At 48.6% G+C, this 20122-nt stretch overlaps 2 protein-coding genes across 11 annotated transcripts in view; one reads left to right on the top strand and one right to left on the bottom strand.

Annotated features, from left to right (window-relative positions):
• The window catches only part of TUB (TUB bipartite transcription factor), an 87631-nt gene extending 72645 nt beyond the window's left edge, over positions 1-14986 (top strand). For 3 of the 4 annotated variants that reach the window (XM_032240654.1, XM_032240653.1, XM_032240655.1), the window contains 9 exons: positions 2937-3080; positions 4386-4553; positions 5553-5674; positions 6132-6329; positions 6615-6727; positions 7638-7755; positions 9332-9430; positions 9655-9826; positions 10281-14986. In XM_032240654.1, the coding sequence (XP_032096545.1) occupies positions 2937-3080; positions 4386-4553; positions 5553-5674; positions 6132-6329; positions 6615-6727; positions 7638-7755; positions 9332-9430; positions 9655-9826; positions 10281-10414 (1268 nt within the window). In that variant the 3' untranslated portion in view covers positions 10415-14986. The remainder of the gene's footprint in view (positions 1-2936; positions 3081-4385; positions 4554-5552; positions 5675-6131; positions 6330-6614; positions 6728-7637; positions 7756-9331; positions 9431-9654; positions 9827-10280) is intronic. The other variant, XM_032240656.1, reaches the window with a different exon arrangement.
• RIC3 (RIC3 acetylcholine receptor chaperone) overlaps positions 13720-20122 on the bottom strand; it is a 68618-nt gene continuing 62215 nt past the window's right edge. For 4 of the 7 annotated variants that reach the window (XM_032240658.1, XM_032240660.1, XM_032240662.1 and 1 more), the window contains one exon: positions 17618-19747. In XM_032240658.1, the coding sequence (XP_032096549.1) occupies positions 19308-19747 (440 nt within the window). In that variant the 3' untranslated portion in view covers positions 17618-19307. Of the gene's footprint in view, positions 16106-17617; positions 19748-20122 lie in introns of those variants that run through there. The other 3 variants (XR_004257575.1, XM_032240659.1, XM_032240663.1) reach the window with 3 other exon arrangements.

Here is a 20122-nt window from a genome sequence, read left to right on the forward strand (position 1 = left end):
AAGGTTGCGGACATCTGGCTCTTGCGGTTAGGAAGGACCTTGGCAGCCATGGGATTTCCCTCCTCCTGTGGGTTCTTTCTGACCTGGAGCCTCCAGATACATCGAACTGCTGGTAGTTGCCTCACCTCAGGGCTTTTTCATCTAACTGCTGGTCCCATACACTGCCTCACAGTATTTCAGGTTCTTCTCTGGGTTCCACTGACCTGTAGCTCACTGAGCCCTTTGTCTGCGCTTTGGAGAGCAGCGGTTGAGTCCCATTTGCCTGGTGCCATTTGTGGCTGGGCACACCATACAGGCATGATCCCCTCTGTGTCCATGTGTACCCTCCGAGGAAGCCCACTCTGGTGGTTCTAATAAAGGGTGTCTGTGCATCTGCCAGCATCTAAGCACAGTGCCAGCGGCTTTACCTGCATTATCTTGTTTCATCCTCACAGGAACTCATTATCCCCAAGTGATCCGTAAGCACATGGGCTCCGAGGGGCCCAGTGGCCTGCTCGCAGTGCTCTGCTGGTGAACCCAGACCTAGCAGACACCAAATGGTCTCTCCTTCATATTGTTGAAAAGCTCCTTCATGCTAATTCCCTTGTGTGTGTCTCAGTTTAGCACTCTGGCCATACCTAGTATGTCTGTACTCCACTTAAGAGGCCCTCAGAAAAGGGGGGACAGGGACCTCAGCCCAGCTGTCCCACAGAGGCAGCCTCAGCTGCTCCTGACAGAGCTGGTCCCGGCCCCACCCTTTGCTGGCAGCCACCTCCTCCACTTCTTTTGTGAGCACCATCTCAAGGGTGGCAGTGGTACCCTGCCAAGAAGGCAGCTACTCTTCTAGGTCCTCTGGCGCATGGTCTATGGCTGTGTGGCATCACAGCCCTAGCTCTGCCAAGCTTGGCACCACATATAGGCGAGCGAGGCTGCATACAGAGTGGGAGCCTGCACCCAGATTGTGGGCCCTGCCAATTGACATCTTGAGAGGTCATTGATGTGCAGTTATTTTGGCAGGTATTTCTTGGCAGCTGTGTTCCAGATGGCACCAGGCTGTCAGAAAGACTGCGGGACAAGTAGCGCCTCTGGCGTTAGTGCAGGACTGAAGTCAAAAGAGTTTCTGTGCCAGGTGGCTCACACCTGTAGTCCCAACACTTTGGGAGGCCAAGGCAGGAGGATCGCTTGAGGCCAGAAGTTCAGGACCAGCCTGGGTAACATAGCAAGACCACATCTTTAAAAAAAATTAGCAGAGTGTGATGGCACGCACCTGTAGTCCCAGTTATGTATGACAGTCACTTGAGCCCGGGAGTTTGAGGCTGCAGTCAGCTGTGACAGTGTCACTGCACTCCAAGTTAAAAAAAAAGTTGCTGGTCATGCCACTACCAGTTATCTGCTCGCTTGTGACTGGAGGCAAGTGATTTACCCTCTCTGGATATGCTTCCTCCATTAGAAAATGGGGAAAGTTCTCTGTCTTAGGGCTTTGGAACTTGAAGGGGCCATGATGTGCTCCAAGGTTCAAAATCAGCTGCTTGCTATTCCCTGCTAACATTCCAGATGGGGCCAGGCCTCCAGAGCCTTTTTCAGAGGACATTTGCACATGTGACATTTGACTTGTTCGAAGTACATATTGCTTCTCTGGGGGTCTTTGGCTCCGAGTGTTAGAGAAAGCGCTGAGGAGGCTGCTGCACATATGCATGGCAGACCCAGGAAATGGTGTTTCTAAGGCCACTCCCACCCCGCCTACAGCATTAGCTGCCTCCCTCTCTGCTGGCTACAAGCATTAAATACAGGCGATCATTCCAAGAGGAAAAGGAGGGCGTTTGATATACATCAGAGCTTATCGTTTATCCTGGTTTTTGACCTGCTGGCTCTACTCATTCATGTTACACATTCATTCATTTCTTAAATATTTATTGAGCTTTGTGTCAGGCTCTGGATTAGAAGCTGTGGGTCCCAAGTGAACACAAATGGGTGTGGTCCCTGTTTTCATGGGCCTCACAGTCTAGGTGGGGAGAGAATGCTAAACAGACAGTCTCAGGTGTGCTTTGTGGAAGGAAGCCATGACAACACCTGCTTTGACTAAGGAGGCAGGCACAGCTTCCCTTGGGAGGTGGCACCCAAGCTGAAATCTGCAGGATGCGTGGGAGCTGATCACTGGGTGTGGGGTGGGGGGCTTTGCAGGCAGCAGGAGGAGCAAGAGCCCCGAGGCAAGAGCAAGCGCAGTGCCTGTGAGAGGTGAGAGGCGCTGGACCAGCCTGGTGTGGCTGGAACTCTTGGTGCCCCCGAGGCAGGGACTGTGTGTTTAAACCTAGGGGAAGGGAGAGAATGTTGGTCTTCATCTTAAGAGCAATTGGAAACCATTCAAGGATTTTGAGCAGATTGGGGTTCTGCAGGATGGAGAATTTGGAGGCCACCAGCTGGGACCCTTCTGAGACCTCCCTGTTGGTGCGTGTAGCCCTTGTCTCCCAGAGTTGCTGTTCTGGGCACTCCCACACCCCAGCCTCCCATGGGCTCATCTCCGCAGAGCCCCACCATGGACTCTCTCGAGTGCTTGCCCTGGTTGTGGTCTCTTCCAGAAGACACAGCCTTTGTTACTTTCTTCACCATCTTCAATGGCCATATCCTCGGACATTCTCCCTGCCCCTGTCCAGGCTCAGTACAGTTTGATGGCCCAGAATTTTGATTGCTCAGCTTCTTGGCTGATCATAGGTCTTGATCTGGCTGTTGACTTGATCACACTGGGCTGGGGGTGCCGCCTCCTTCCAGCTAGGCCTGCCCTGGGATCTTTGCTTAGTAAAGATGAGTGGGCCTGATTCTGTGGGCTGTGGAAGTGGTACAGGGGCCCTGGTGGGACTCGGGGTGCGGCTGAAAATGCTGTGCTGGGGACTGTGTTCAGGTGGGAGCTCTGGTCTCACCCAGCACCTGTTTCTCTCTGTCTGGGGTTGTCTTCTGAGCAGTTCAAGAGGCCGACTCACTCGCCAGTGTACAGCTGGGAGCCACACGCCCAACAGCACCAGCTTCAGCCAAGAGAACCAAGGCAGCAGCCACAGCAGGGGGCCAGGGTGGCGCCGCTAGGAAGGAGAAGAAGGGAAAGCACAAAGGTCAGCTTGCATTCTCTACAGCCCTCCCCAGCAGGCCTGGCCTCACTATAGGGCTGGGAAGGTTTGTCCTCCTGACTTGGAGAGGAGGGACAGGATGAACAGACTCAGGAAAGACACAGACTTCCACTGGGAGCCACTGGGTTCCCCGTTAGGTGGCTCACAGGCTTCATCTAGCTTGGGAGGTGCCTGGGCTGCCTCTGGGTGTGGGCAGGCCCACCACACTGCCAGGAAGTTAAGTCCTACTCAGCTGTGGCCCAGGACATTGTCCCCCACCTCAGCTATCTTGGTCTGAGCACCCTGTATCATGACCTCTCAAGGAGGATCTCACCCAGCCTGGAGTAGGACACTCCCTGCAATGGGGTGACTGCCTCCCAGGCAGTTTGCCCCATCCTTGTGCAGTCCTCACTATCAGCTCTTCCTTAAGTGGGCTTCCCTTGACTCTGTACTCTAGCCCAGGTTCTACCCTCTGGACCACAGACCAGCCTGTTCCCTCTGCTCCTCTTTCTCCAGAAAAGACCCCTAAAGATCATCAAGGACAGTGATGGTGGCACCTGCCCCAAGTCCTGTCTCTTGGCTACACACCCCGTTTCCTCAGTCTTTGTTCATGGGCAGTGGTTTCTAAGCCACTGCATCATGGTTGGACAGTGATGTGTCAGGAGCCATGGGCTTCTGGAGCTGGCCGAGCATTCTGGACATAGCTCAACAGGCAGGCAGGGTGGCTGCCACCTGTGTGGGTCAGGCCTTGCTTCTGTTACTGAAGCTCTGTGGTAACTGGCAGGAAGGCTGATATGGGATAGGACACGCTCCACTTGGGAAGGCGAGTGTATGCCAACTCTAATTATTTTCAAGGGGCCCTGCGTTTCTAATGATGTGAGTTACTGCGTGTATTCATGTGTATATTTGTGAAAGAAAACACCAGCATTGGTCACTTGTAGCTGGCCATGTCCATGAATGATTGTTGGCCTTGGCTATGGTCTAGATCAATCCTTGTTCTCCGTCTTGTTTTTTCTACTGTGCAGTTGGTTTTGTAGATGGCTGCCATCTGCTTTAATGATGTGAGATATTGTAAACCAACCCATGGCAATTAATTTGAGGGAAGAGCAGAAGAAATGAAGCCCACAACCCTTAGTAGCTTACCAGCTGTTAACAGGCTGATGAATCATGGGTTTTATAAAAATCAGTTTTGCAAGTAAAGTTTTGCAGAGGGTTTCCCTGCTCTTCCCTCATCATCTTGATGGATGTCTGAGAATCCAGGCCGTCCTCTCCTCCTCCTGGTTGTAACTCAGGAGTGTCTGTGGCCTACAGGCACCAGCGGGCCAGCAGCACTGGCAGAAGACAAGTCTGATGCCCAAGGCCCAGTGCAGATCCTGACTGTGGGCGAGTCAGACCACGCCCAGGATGCAGGGGAGACGGCAGCTGGTGGGTGCGAACGGCCCAGCGGGCAGGATCTCCGTGCCACGATGCAGAGGAAGGGTGAGCCCCATGGGGGCCCAGTGATACCCCTAAAATCCAGTCCCAGGTTCTCAGATGCACCTTTCTTTGGGAGCATGGCCTTCCTTTGTCCCAGCCCCTCCCTGGCCATGTTGGGTGGGGGTGGGATACACTTAAGGACAAATGAGAAACTTTTAGGCAGGGCCTCTGATAAGGCTCCAGGGAGGTCCAGATTTGGAGGCACATTTCCTTTTCCTTTTGCTCCTTAGAAAAAGCTCCTTTTGCAAGAAGTTTCCCATGTGTCTGCTGAGCTAGTGGGAACAGGGCCAGGATACCAAGAGGCAGGGCAGATCCTCCCTAGAAACCTGCTGCTCAGTTTTCCCACCACAAGCCCTACCCTAAGGAGGGCAGCAGAGGGAAGAAGCCTGGCAGTCACTGTGAGAAATCTAATCAAGGATGGCTTCCTGTACAAAGGGCTGTTGAGACAAACTGGGGGTGGGGGTGGCATTCCTGGGGAATGGCATGCAGGAGGACACCTGAGATAAAAAGCTCAGGGCAAAGTTGAGGAGTCAATGCTCCCCCTGCCCCCCACATTGGGCTGAGGAAGGAGCTGAGGCCCATGCCCTGGTGGATTCCATGGCCTATGCCAGCCAAGACCTCTAATAGGCCTGAGGTCAGACATGGAGGTTCCCAGTTCAAGGTGAGCTCAGTGTAGGCCTTCATACACAAGAGACAGTGGCAGGGTGGCTGCTAGGAAGGGGGTAATGTAGGGACTGAGTTGAAACTGGGTGGTAGGGACATACCCTGAAGATTGTGGTTAGCCCCAGTTCATGTGTGCACCTGAGAGAATGTCCTTGTATATCTGGACGTGTGGGAATACATGTGTGAATGTGAGTCTTTACGTGTACATATGGCTGCGCAAAAGTGTGCATGTGTGTGGGTACAGGTGACTCAGTGTCTGAACGTGTGTATGTGACCATGTGTATTTCAGGGGTGGGGCAGACTTCTCACTGATTCCTACTTCTTCTCTCCTTGGCTCAGGCATCTCCAGCAGCATGAGCTTTGAAGAGGAAGAGGAGGATGAGGACGAGAACAGCTCCAGCTCCTCCCAGCTAAATAGTAACACCCGCCCCAGCTCTGCTACTAGCAGGAAGTCTGTCAGGGTGAGTGAGTGAGCCTGCATCCTTAGCAGTTTTTGGAGGACTGCTCATCCGAATTAGAGGTAGAGCATGTGTGAAGAGATGATGGGGAGCTGGCTTTCCTGGGGCTGAGGCTGGACTCTCATGCCTTTTAGGAGCGTCTCTGCTGGCCTCTTAGGCCTGTCTACCCAGTCTCCTAACCTCTTCAGCTAGGCCAGCGGGCTGAAGTGTCGGGGGAACTGCAGTTGGACAGGGTGACCTCTGAGGACCTTCCCATATCCCCATTTCCACCTCTAGGAAATGCTGAGAAGAGGGCAGGGCTGGGAAAATAGCTCCTGACCCCAGGCCCAGGCTGGCCAGGTCCACAGCCCAGGATCCTTCCCTCCCACCGCCACATCAGGAGGCAGATTTGGAACCCAGACCACCAATTTAGGCTGCTTAGGGTCCCTGGGGCTCAGGCGCCTATTCTCCGTCCCCATAGGAGGCAGCCTCAGCCCCTAGCCCAATAGCTCCAGAGCAACCAGTGGATGTTGAGGTCCAGGATCTGGAGGAGTTTGCACTGAGGCCAGCCCCCCAGGGTATCACCATCAAATGCCGCATCACCCGGGACAAGAAAGGGATGGACCGGGGCATGTACCCCACCTACTTTCTGCACCTGGACCGTGAGGATGGGAAGAAGGTAAGGTTCTGGGGCTATATTATCCTCTAGGCATTTCAGCCCTTTTAACTTCTAGGGGCTCAAATGTGACTGGAAGCCTCACATGTACCACTGACCTCTCAGTTTCTCAAAAGAAACAGCCTTTGTGTCTGGTCAGTGCATATTTTATGTTTGCCAGTGCATTTGTATGTGTGCACATATGTGCGTTTGGGTGCTGACCTAATAGACAGTCTGTGTGAGTGGCACTCATGACTGTGTGCAGACCAGAGGCTGGGTCTGGAATATGATCTCGTTCCACTCCCCAAGGTGTTCCTCCTGGCGGGACGGAAGAGAAAGAAGAGTAAAACTTCTAATTACCTCATCTCTGTGGACCCAACAGACTTGTCTCGAGGAGGGGACAGCTATATCGGGAAACTGCGGTACTAGCAATCCCCCAGGAAGCAGGTGGGAGTGGGAGTGGGGCAGGGGCAGGCTGTCTGTAGAGGGCCTCAATCTCCCTGAAGGAGATGTAGGCCAGGGATGGATACTTACCCCAGATCCTCCCTGATCATCACATCCAACTGGAGGCCTATGTCTATGCCTGCCTAGAACCTGTCTTACAGATGGGCCTCACACACTCAACCCCAAGCTGCTCCCAGCAGATGGGTGCAGGTCCACCAAGAGTGATGGATCCAACCCCAGGGTGTCATTGATATTGCAGGCCACCATGGAAGAGCTGCCTTGGCTCCGTGGTCAGTGCCAAGTGACAGGGCTGAGAATGAGCTCTTGAGGAAACACACAGCAATCTTGGGGGTGGGGGTGCTGGGAAAGGGGCAGGAAGGCTCTGAGATAGGCCTCCAGGTTGGGACGATGGGGAATGAGGTTTTGCTGAGGAGCAGAGTACCAGATTTGGGGAGCATAAAGATGGGACGTCAGGAGCTAAAGCTGGAGATGGGGCTGGACTGAGACTTAGGCTGGATGCCACAGGGGAGATCTCATTCTCTCTCCACGGGTGCTGAGCCCCTTCTACCGTCTTATCAGATGCCATTCTGTTTGCCCACCTCCCATGAGGGGAACTCCCATGTTGCCCCAGATAAATGTGAAGAATCCTGACTTTCCTTCCTGAATTGCTGCCACTAAACTGAAATGCACTTTGAGTCAACTCAGAGCAAGTCCAGGCCTTCTGCCCACGAAAGTGTCTTCAAAGATGTGTATTCAGTGAGCAGTATGCCTACCTGGGCCTGCTGTTGGACCAGCCCAGAATGCTTTGCAGGCTCCTCATAGGACGAGCTGTTCCCTGCTCTGGGGTACAGGGTGTGTGACTCTATACTGCTTGTGCCTTTATTTCAGGTCCAACTTGATGGGCACCAAGTTCACTGTCTATGACAATGGAGTCAACCCTCAGAAGGCCTCATCCTCTACTTTGGAAAGTGGAACCTTGCGTCAGGAGCTGGCAGCTGTGTGCTACGTGAGTCCTAGGTTCCGGGGTCTCGATTTCCAAAGTAGATATGAAACCCAGGACTTGATCCCTGATCTAGGGGCTATCCCATCCATCTTAGTAGGTAGACAAGGCTGTGTGGAGAGGGGCTGTCCTCTGTGGAGTGATCCTGACCTAGGACAGGGGCTCTGCCTCTCCCTCCTGTCTTTAGAGCTCACACCACAGCTGGCCATCTGCTTGGGGAGCTCAGAAAACCAGGCCTGGCTCTCTGTAGTCCAGGTCAGGAGTCTCTTAGGCAGAAAGAGAGCAGGCCTAGGTTCTTTTCTGCACATTCCCAGATCATCCCTCTGGTATGCCAGGTTCTACATGGGTTACAGGGCACTTTGTCCTCTCACTGAATGTTCAACCTAAGAGATAGATCCTACTTTCTTTATAGATGAGGAAACTGAAGCTCAGCTGCAGATATCACACAGCTCAAAAATGACCAAACTGGAATCTAAATATAGGGGATTACTCTACCTCTTTGAACCTGTTTCTTCATTTTTAAAATGAGGGGTGGGTATCTTAACAACCTAGGCATGGGCACTTCTTGGAGGCCATCAGTAATCCATAGCTACTTTGTATGTTCCTGTGGCGCCACCTGCTGACCAGTTTTGGTGAGGCAGCCCGAGTCTTCAAGTACTTACTGAGCTCCAACTTTAAGGATGTGTTAATGAACAGACATAAATGTATACCTTTACGGGACTTAAGGCCCTAGTAGGGAAGACAAGCTATGAAACGGACCAGTGAAGTAAGTATGTTCTTTATAAATGCTAAGAAGAAAAGGTAGGCAGGGGGAGAGGAAATGCCAGGGTGTGAGATTTTCAGAAGAATGGCAGGGAGGGCTTCACTGAGGTAGCTCTTGAGTAAAGACCAGAAGGAAGTTAACACCAGCAGTGTACATGTCTAGGGGACACAGGGCAGAAGTCCTGAGTGCCTAGCATGAAGAAGAAATGGAGTGAATGCCAGGGAGTAAATGGTGAGGAGAGTACCATGGGGCCATGTGCAGGTAAAGTCACATCTTTAGCTTTTACTCGGCGTGAGCTGGGGAGCGACTGAAGGGTTTTGAGCAGAGGAGAAAGATAATCTGACTTAACATGCCTGAGCACTGACTGCTGTGTTGAGAACAGATGATGGGAAGTAGTAGTAGGAGGGCCAAGAACAGAGCAAGGAATCCAGGTAAAGGCTGTTACAGTGATCTCAGTGAGAGAACCTAGTGGTAAAAAGTGGTGGAATTCTGGGTATAATTTGAAGGTAGAGCTGATAGAAACTGCTGATGGATTAGAAGATGTGGAAGAGAGGACTCAAGTGTGACCAAGTAATTTGCCAGAGCAAGCAGAAGAATTGCATTGCCATAAATGGAAGCAAGGATGACATATAGAAGAAGCTAGTTGTGGCAGATAGAGACCCAGGAGCTCGGTTCTGCCCATGTTAGGTTTAGAGGTGCATGTTAGACTTTGGAGTGGAGATGGTGGGAACTAGCTCTTCATCTTTATTCCCATCCCCTCACCTTCTCCAGTAGGTCAATAGACGCCTCAGGTGGCCAGTGTTGCGTTCTCTTTCCCAGGAGACAAACGTCTTAGGCTTCAAGGGGCCTCGGAAGATGAGCGTGATTGTCCCAGGCATGAACATGGTTCATGAGAGAGTCTCTATCCGCCCCCGCAACGTGAGTCTCTATTCCTCCCTCCCTTCTTTCCCCATCATCCTGGTCTCTGCATGAGCTTCTAAGGGCAGAACTCCAGCGGATGTGTATATGTGGAGGGGATACCATGTGAGAAAGTCCTGGGGGTCTAGGGAAGTCTAGGACCCACATTCCTGGGACAGAGCCCTCTTTGGGGTGTTCATGGTGCCAAAGGCCTGGGCCTGGCTCAGGTGAGGCTGCCCTCCCAGGAGCATGAGACACTGCTAGCACGCTGGCAGAATAAGAACACCGAGAGTATCATCGAGCTGCAAAATAAGACACCTGTCTGGAATGATGACACACAGTCCTACGTACTCAACTTCCATGGGCGTGTCACACAGGCCTCCGTGAAGAACTTCCAGATCATCCATGGCAATGACCGTGAGTGTTTCTGTCCCTACTCATTATGGTCTGTATGATGCCCAAGACCCTTAGTGTAGGGTGCACCCCACCTAGCCCTGCTCACACTGGCTAGAGTTGAAGAATGTGAGCTATACAGCTTAGGTTAGATGTTTGGAACTTTCTAACCCTAATGACTGGGAGGTCCTGGAAGAGCCTTCTTTGGAGCCCTGGTCCTAGATTCTGTGTATTCAGCAGAGTCTCAGGCATGGGAACACCCTTTAAAAGGACTTTCCCCCCTCTTCTCTGTCCCCTGGTGTTCGTATCACTTTCTCCTTTGCTATCTGCTTCCTCTTTCCTACCACTTCTCCCAATTGGCGTTTGTTTTACTTCCTTTGTGATTCCCTTGGCATCTCTGCTTCTCACTTTCTCTTCCCTCATGTGGTTTGGGTGTGTGTCTGTCCTTTTCTCTGTATGTGCCTGTGCTTGGCCCCAGCGGACTACATCGTGATGCAGTTTGGCCGGGTAGCAGAGGATGTGTTCACCATGGATTACAACTACCCGCTGTGTGCGCTGCAGGCCTTTGCCATTGCCCTGTCCAGCTTCGACAGCAAGCTGGCGTGCGAGTAGAGGCCTCTTCGTGCCCTTTGGGGTTGCCCAGCCTGGAGCGGAGCTTGCCTGCCTGCCTGCTATGGAGACAGCCCTGCCTACCCTCTGTATATAGGCCTTCTGCCAGATGAAGCTTTGGCCCTCAGTGGGCTCCCTGGCCCAGCCAGCCAGGAACTGGCTCCTTTGCCTCTGCTGCTGAGGCAGGGGAGTAGTGGAGAGCGGGTGGGTGGGTGTGAAGGGACGAGAGTAATTCTTTCTGTGCCCCGAGATCGACACACACCCCAACCTTTGGGGTAGTGTTTGCAGTCGTGCTTACCAAGCTGAGCAACTTTTTCAGCTGGGAAGGCCGGAAGAGGCATAGAGGGAGAGGAAGCACAATGCAGGGCTGCTGTGACCCAGTCATCCGCTCAGCCAAGGAGTCAGATGGCAACAGGTACCCCAGCAGGTAGGGGCACAGTGAGTGTGTGTATGTATGAGGGCCACATCAACTTTATGTAGCAAAGGGCTTGGTGGCCGAGCCTGGCCCTTAAACAACTGCAGAAAGGCTCACCCAAGCCTGAAAGAAGTTGGGAGGGTGGTGGGGACAGGTAAGTGGCAGGACCCTAACAGGACTGGAGGGTCCTGGTTCACTGTGGCTGTGGGAATCAGCTGGTGGCTAGGGTTCTAGCGCATTTCATTTCTCCAGGTTTGCTCTCACAGAGGCAGCAGGAACCCAGCTGTCCAGGCTGACTGTCTTAGTAGATGGGCCCTGCAGGACACAGGGTCATCATGCAGAAGTGCGTGAACAGGGTCCCTGGATCAGGGTTGTTCTGGGAGTCCTGTCAGCTGCCCCAGGACCTCTCTGCTTAGCAGCCCAGCACAACTCCCAGGAAACACAGATGGGGTCCAGGTCACCAGCCTGACTGTACACAGCTAGGCATGCCTGGGGATCCTGCTGGCAGAGAACCATTCCCAAGCCATGACGTGCTCCTGGAAGAATCCTCTCTCTCTCTCTCTGGAAAGACTCAACTCTCACTGCTGTCAGCCAAGTCATGGTTGGTAAAGCCTTCTGTGTATGGTTCTTGGGAGGAAATGGGACAGGGTGAATAAAGCAGGGACTACTTTAGAACCACAAGAGATCAGTAGTGGCAGGACACTTAGGGATCAACTAGTACAACCTTATTGCTTTAGGTGAATCACTCAGAAAACAGGGCTTGCCCTGGGTCACCTAGCTGGTTAATGGCAGCGTTCAGAACCTCCAGTTCTCGATTTCTTTGTTCCCACTGTCCCTCAAGAAACTAGTGTCTCTGGGTCTCTAGCCTCCTGGGGCCCATTCTGCATGCCCTCCCCACTTCCCCTGATTCCAGAGACTTAGAAACATCGGAGTTGATACATAAGATTGAAACCATTCCAGTAGGAATTCAGGCAGTTCCCTGTTCAAAGTTGGTTTTTTGCACAAGTATGATCCAGGATTGGCCTGTGTCTGGCCTCTCCGTGAGGACTGCTCAGTGGTGAGCAGGCTTTAGTAAGGCTGTGGCATGCTTCTCAGTTTAGATGAGAGAGAGTGCATAAAGGTTTTGGGGCTGGGCCTGATTACTCCCTCCACTGCCACTGCTATTTCTCCTTGGATGGCACTATCCACCGTGCAGGCTTGGGAACTTGAAGCTCAAGCTCTTGCTCATTTATCATTTACCCTGGTGGAGGCTTCTTGCCCAGACAGAGATCACAAATCAGTGGGAAGCAAGAAGGGATTGAACCTTGCTTTAGAGTAGATATGTTTGGAAGAGCTAAGCAGAAATTAATTTTTAAAAATAAAAGTTGCATTTTAAACATGGTAGGCTTTATAGGTGAAGGACTTATTTTGACTTAAGTAGAAGTAGTATGCTCTCATTTCTTTGTAATCTAGAGTTTCCTATGTTGAATGCTTAAAGCAAGGCATACCTGTTCTAGCAGGATCTTCCCACACCTCAGCCATACAGCTCTGTGAGAGGCACCTCCAATGATTCACTTTTGCCACATGGTCCAGTTTCTAGAGTGCGCTAGAACCTTCTGTGCCAGGGCTGGTGAAACATCATGGTGCCATCCTCCTTTCTACAGTTCCAGTTTAGCCCTTCCTTCCCTACCTTTAAGGAGAAGAGATCTGCATTGTGACATTTGAGATGCTGGACACTAGGTCATCTCTAATGTTTGGTCAAGCTATTTCTCTGGATTTGTGATTTTAAGATAGAACAGGCTCGTTCTGAGTTCTGGTGAGACAGAGACCTTGGTGGCAGTGGAAAAACCAAAAGCACAAAGGAAAACTCTTGACCTCTGCTTTCTCCTGTGGCATACAGAAGAGGGAGCTGGCTGGATCTTTTGGTGGGGTCAGGAAATACAGGCTGAGCTTTCTAGCCTGGGTGTGGAGAACCGTAGCCTCAGCCACAAAACTCTTGTCAGGCATTGAGTGACAAGCATCCACAGCTAAGTGCACTCCTGGAAATGCTGGTTTTCCTTGACCAGTGGCCGTGGGGCCATGAGCACAAGGACTCCTAAAGCTGCTCTAGGGCCCCTGGAAACCACCTGGGTTCAGCCTCTCCCACAATAAGAGTTCTTGCCCTTCATACCCTCTACCTGGATGGATGGTCCTTGATTGGGCAGGGAATCAATGACAGAATGAGCAGTCCCTAACAGTATTGGGCAGTTGGGACCTTAGGCAGCTTCTCTCTAACTGCTCCTGGGACCACACCCCAAACTCTACACCCTCTGCCCCCAAACAATTCTTCTGCAGAGTGGTGAAGTTCACTTCCCCAACTCTTCTCCAAGTCTAGCTTTTCTTTCCATTCTGGCTCCAAGGTGCTCTGTGTCCGTCTGTGTATATGTGTATCTGTGTGTCTGTGTATACTGGGGAAAAGGGCAATCAGTAATCAACTGAGGTTTCTTAATTGTGATCATATTGCTAAGAAATGAGTAGGAAAGGAATAAGGATGTTGTTATGATCGCCTGTGGATTTTGTCCATTCATTTCATGCTCTTTAAACAGAAGGTACACCTGGGAAAATACCAGCTTTTTCTCTCAGGGTTCTGAGTGAGAGGACATCATCCAAGAAAGGTGTTAACTTTTCAGTTCCCTCTCTCCATTGCCTGAAGAAATTGGTATGTTGCACATATGGTTGAAACTGAACATATTCTAGTGGATGTGCCTTAAAAATCATGACACTAGTTCAGAGGAAGCACATAAGGTCCAGACCTATGGTGAAGACAGGTGTTGGAAGCCAGGACTGTGATAATCAGAAGCTGTAAGAGAACTTTTGGAGCCTGCCTCCTTCAGTAACAAGTAGGGCACAAAATTATAGAAGAACTTTTTTTTCCCCTCATTCTGAAAATAGCAGGACATTTACCTCTTAAATAAACTTAGCATTTAGAGGTAGTTCTAATTTTACAAGTGGCAGGGTTGATTTCAAAGAAAAAGGTCCATGCTTTGCTTACAATTGAGTCTGCAGTGAGGGGAGATGCTGGGATAGCCATTTCCATGGCTCTGTTATGCAAGCACAAATTCCATCTCCTAGATGGACTTCCTGGTTTTCTCCTACTGCAGTAACACTGGCCTTCCCTTTTCTAACTAACTCCTTATGCCAGCTGCAGCATCCCTGTGTCAACTCAGGTTGCCAAGTGGTCCTGAATACACTTCTCCACATAGCTGAATGAGTCTGCTTTCACTGAAACTGGGACCTGAATGACCGTAGTTAGGGCCCAGAGTTGGGACACTACACTACCTGGAGCTCTGGTCTGTAGGCTTGTAGTAGCCACCAGTAATAGGCCAAGAGCTGGGCTCTTGTTTGAGTTTATGGCCACCTGGAATTTTCTGTCATCTCAGGACACAGGGGAGAAGGGCAGAACAGACATATTATGACAGGTTTGGTTTTTAAATTTTCCAACCAAGTGAAAAGGCAAGTTGGTCTTGGAGAATGCACTACTGCACTTAGTAGCTATGTGATTTTGAGCAAACCCCGTAATCTTTCTAGGTCCATTTTCTTAACAAGATGAAGACGTTACATTGTCAAAGCTTGCAGTAGGATTTGGAGTGAATGAAAGTTACTCTTTGCTTTCATCACTACTTTTATAGCTCATCACTGTGCCTTTTTTCCTTCCTAAGAAAGACATCACATCCCTCTCCTTCTCTGTGCTCCTGTCCCTCACTCCCCCTGGCAAGGTCCAGGCAAAGCTGGAGAATAGGCTGAGATCCAGAGTTTCCTAGAAGGCAACGTAGAATGACTAGGAAAGGGAAGCCTGACTGCTGGTCAGGAGGGGTGAAGTTTCTTGCTGGGAACACACAGCCAGTTTTCACAATGCCTAGAATGTGTATGTCTATTTGCACAAGATTGTCTTTTCCTATTTTGGAGTGGTCAGACATTTTATTTTTGTTCAAGATTATCTGGAGTTTTAGACAAATCTGTGCTTTTATTAAGTGAATTTTTGAATAAACTTCTTTGGTATTCTGGAGGAAATGTATTTATTTATTGGTATGTGCAATGACAAACTTGGTATTTTCCCATGTTGACATTATATATGTTGTAGAATTTAGTGTTTGTCTAAGTACAGATATATATCAACACATTAAACTTGAACTGTTTCAACACTTCTGTTCCTAAAAGTTTTTTTCTCTGCCCTTCATTCAGTGTTTCTTAGGAGCCTCAGGCGGGTAGATGGGTGGTAATAGCAAAGAGGTCATAACCTCACCAATGACATGTGGGTCAACACTGACCTCTCTCTGGCTGTGCCTTTCAAGTTTAAGGTTTGTCAGAACCACACCCAGAGGGTAGAAAAATGATGAAGGCACAAAGTACTTAAGTTAGAGCAGTTCTCTTCAGCGTCTGCTGTGCCACCTGAAGGAGTAGGCCTGGCCTTACGAACAGAACAGGGCTATCTGCAGAGATTAAAAATGTATAAATGATCCAACCAGGCCCACTCCTTCAGGTGGCACAGGAGACCCTGAAGAGAACTGCTCTAACTTAAGTACTCTGTGGGCCTGCTTGGAGCCTAACCCACTTAAACAGGACTTAGACATGCTTAGGAATCTTTTTTGTTGTGGGGCAGCTGTGGCAGATTTGAAGCCAAAAGGAAGGGAGGCTACAGTGGTAGGTAGAGGCAGACATGAAAGCTAATGAATGGTCTGACCCAGAAAGGAAGTTACCACTAAAGGCACCCAGAGACTACAGAATGGCCCTGGGCCATTCCTGGCAGTCCAGGTAGCCTTAGAGCCTGTCAAGTGTGACATCTCAGCAACACAGGACTTGCAGTCACCAAGCACCTACCACATGCTTCACCCTGGCACAGACACTTTATAAAAAGCATCTTATTTAATCCATACAGCGCTGGAAAGACAGCATCATTCCCAATTCATGGAGAAACTAGTTCTCTGAAAAGGAATGACCTAAGAGAAATTTGCCTTGTTTTCTTTGTGTGAAAAAAAAGGGAAAGAAAAGGAAGCACATTTTAGAAAAGTCAGTGGTCAAGGCAAAGTCATAGATGTGTTCATGTTTTTTTCTGAGTATTGCTGAATAGATGAAGTACTGAATTTTTCCTTGGAATATAAATAGTCCAGACTGAAGGGAACTTTGAGAGTGTGGTAATAAATAAGAGTTTGTTTGCCCCCCAGATCTAGAGTTCTTATGTGACCAAGAGTGTTTCCTACCTGAACCATGGCCTATCTCCTGTGGCCTCTGCCTCTGGCGGGAAATAGCGTATACAGGATATTCTACAAAGGAAAGAGGGTTTTGTTTAGTCAGGTTGAAAAATCTTAAATGGCCATAGAAAGGGGTGGTCATATGTGCAGGATAGTCTTAGTTTATGCCTGTTACCTTGGCTTAATTTTTATTAAAGCTCCCTTTTACCAAAGTGTTTGAATTTGGACCATAAGTTATTTCATTACCCAAACCATGTAAGATGCAGAGTATGGTTCTCAAAAGCCATTGCTTCTACAGACCAAATACACCTCCACTCCTCAGCACACCTCCCTGAACTCAGCTTCTGGAGCTAGTCATGGAGATAATGAAATGGTTTCTTTGTGCTCCTGTTGTGACCAGGAAAGGCGATCTGGCTGTACCACCCACCTGATTTACCAAGAATGATCCTAGATTATGCTGTTGTTTTGTGAGCTAACTGTCCATAGAGGTATGACTTGTGTACTCTGCCATAGTGCCCAAAGGACAAGTTCCCCACCCCCTCATTGTCAGAAATGAAGACCGCGGGAAAGAGATGGCAGCCTTGGCAACAAAAAACAGTCCCATGATTTTTTCATCCTGGGTTGTATACACACATATAACTCATCCCTAAAAGATAAAATAATTCTGGAAAATCCAAGAAGAACTATCTAAATCCTGAATGACTGAAAGGTACACCAAAATGTCTGATATATAAATACACAAACATATTCCTTATATATAAACCAACCAAGAGCCAGGGCAGGAAGAACCATCATAAGGGCTTAGTACTTCTGGCAGGAATTTCCATAAGCCAATTTTCCCCAAAGACTAACAACACTTTACATAACAGCCTCATCAAAATACTTGAACATCCATGTATGTTCACACCCAACTGCTTTTTTCAACAACTCTTTCTGCCAAGAATGTCCTCTCTCCTTTGCCCACCTGGAGAAGTTCTTAACCCGTCTGAAGGCCCACATCCCAAGAAACTGTAAAGTGTCTTGGAAATAGCAAAAACAATTTCTCTTTCCTGTAGTTTTGGGCCCATGTCTGAATTACAGCATAGCCCTTATAATAAAAACATAACTACCACTTAATGAGTGGTTATCATGTATGAGCTAGAAACCAGTGCTGTTTGACATGCACTGATGAGTTCATTTTACCACCCCTCCCTTTACCACCCAGAAGCCAAAGCTCAAACTGGTTAAGGAGCTGACCCAAGATTCCACAGCTAGAAGATACAGGGACAGATCATGGCTCACGTTTCTCTGCCTGCAGAATTCACAATCTTGAGCCCTCTTATAGGGTTATAGTTCATTTTATCTGTCAGGCTTTCTAGACATACTCAGTTTTTTGAGGGCAGAAATTGAGCCTCTGTTCCCAGTACCTAGCACTGAGCCCCTGACTGCTAAATGGATGAATGAATTAGAAGAAAATAGAAGTATTTATCTCTAATAAGGGAATCATATCCTAAGGCAAAAAAGAAATCTGAGCCAGGAACCCAAGGCTCTCCTCTTAAATCAACCCCTCATAGTGAATGAAGAGGAATAATACAGAAAACAATCTATCAAAACAGTAAAGAGCACCTGTTATTTTTTACCTTTAGTGTACAGTACATCTAGATTGCATTCAGTACATTTTAAACTGCATTCTTTACAACGTGAATCAAATGTGCTACACAGATAGATGCAATATACTTTCTATAAATTCAATCTTCAATGACTTTTCTCTGTAACTCAATTAACAATAAATGCCTAGTAGTAACTGACAGGTTATCTTAATATGATTCCATACCTTCTGACATCAGTCTGTATGCTTATATGTGTGATTTTAAACTATTTTCCTGGCATCTTATTCATGCCAAGCATAATGGAACTCTAAAAGTCATATCTACCTTTACATAATTTCTAAATTTTTCAGTCTTCTACATTTCATGACTGGGAATGTCTCTGGGAATGTGCCCTCTTCAAACTCTTAGGTCTTACACATAAACTGAATTCACACATCCTTCATGTTATAAATCATGAGTGCCAGCTTGTCTCAAGAAGACACACATCAGATGCAATAGGAGAAAAAGGCCTTTAGTTTGGTCAAAATCCTCCCAGTCCTAATCTAGTTGCTACTTTCCCTAGCTCTCTCAAAAGACTCAACCAAATATCCAAATATGGAACATATGGTCTCTTCCCCGGGCACTGCTATATTGGTTCTGTGCAACAGAAACACTCCAACTTGCCTGTTGAGTTGGCATTTTGTATACAAGATCAGTCCTCATTTCTGTTTCAATTTATGGGTTCTGAGAACAAATTTCTCAAAGGGTACAACATTCAGAAACAGCTTTAGGTAAGGACTGTCCATAAGTGCACAGATTCTCTCCCCTATTGCTGGCTTCCTGGCCTTCTGAGCTTCTCATGGCAGAACCATTCCTGGGCAGGGCTTCCTGCAGCTTTAGTGGCCTCGTCTTGACTTTGCAAGGGCAGGGTCTAAAGTCTCTAAAACTTTCTTTGTCCACTGAAAACCAGGAGTGCAAAGGTATTTCTGGGCTTGGCAGTTCTGTTATGCAGGACAAGGGTAAAGGAAGCTAGAGATCCAGGTAATATCAGAGTAAAACAGTCCCCAAACAAGCCTCTGGGCTCATTCTCACATCAGTGGTAGTCTTTCCTACTCTGAAGAAAAGAGGATGTCTGAGGCAGCATCAATGCTCCTACGAAGATCCTCACTGCAAGGAAGAGGCTTCAGATCAGAGTTTTACCCTACTCTGGGCCCATCAGCCCCACAAATAAAATGTTCTCTTCTCCCCATAGGACTACTAACCTGCTCAAGGCCCAAAGATAAGGCATCCTGGAGTCTGAAATCTTCATTCTTGCAACCTTAAGTCCTCATCATCTGTAAGCTGATGTTCATTCACAGGCAAGCTATCTGTTACACCTACCAGGAAGAGTCAGACCTTTGCCCCTGAGTGGTCCCATCTGTAATTACGACAGACCAAACATAATTACTTAATGGATCAACTTCTCTGATAGGGAAAGGCAGGAAGAGAAACAGCGAACCTGTCCTGTGTTCACACTAATATCTATGTTTTACAAGGTGACAGGTGTGTGAGCACCAGGAAGGATACATGATATCCATGATAGTGGCCTGATAGCTATGACACTTGAACACAGTGAAGACAGTACAGGGCACAGGGCCAAGAAGGAAATCTGAGGAGAGAAAGGTCATCTTGGGACTTGAGTAATGGATACTTCAAACTGGCAGTTTTCACTCTAAACCCTGGTGGTTACGCCGCCTCAGCATGCTGCCTGTATATGCTTGATCGGTATTGATGCCCAGCCCTTCATCTCTAAAGTCTTGGGGCCATTCTTCTTTGGTGGTTTCCTCTTGCTCAGCGTAGCTATCTGCATTGAATCCAGCATTCTCTGCCAAGACAGCAGGATCCTCATCTTCATGAAAACAGCAGGAACATGTTTCTGGCTTTGGATCGCAAGATGTAACAGAATTATCTTCCTGGGCTCTGGGGTCAGTGGGCAGACCTTCCCAACCTAAATGGTCTGATTCTTCCTCTTCTATCGCTCCCATTCTTTCAGCTATTTCTTCAGCAGAAAGCTCTTTTGGGTCAGGGTAATCCACCAAGATTGTTTTTTGCCTACGCTTGATACAGTCTGAAAGGTCATAAATTGGGTAAGTCTCTTCAGGGTAACCTAGAGAGAAAAGTAGCACAAAGTCTTAAGCATGTCTTCTCAAAAAAAATAAAGTGTCAGGTTCAAAGAGGATTCTCAGGCAGCAGCCATCCTATCCTAACAAATCCATTCAAGAAATCTCTAAGACGATTCCAATAGTTCTAAAGTTTCACTTGAGCAAATTCTTAGCAATCTGGCTGACTATCCCAATGCTCTTTGAAATACAAACCAATTCAGATGAAAATCCCTTCTTATGTGTAGGGTGCTTGGGGCACAGTTAAGTCTCATACCACGTGTTTTTGCAGTACTGATGAAGATTAAACAAACAACAGGAGCCTTTAGTTTAAAAAAAAAAAAAACATCAAATACCAGATGGAGAGAGCACAGCTCCAGGCT

This window comes from Sapajus apella, unplaced genomic scaffold (assembly GCF_009761245.1).
Source record: "Sapajus apella isolate SASKATOON/1434 unplaced genomic scaffold, GSC_monkey_1.0 scaffold47, whole genome shotgun sequence".
NCBI classification, from domain to species: Eukaryota; Metazoa; Chordata; class Mammalia; order Primates; family Cebidae; genus Sapajus; species Sapajus apella.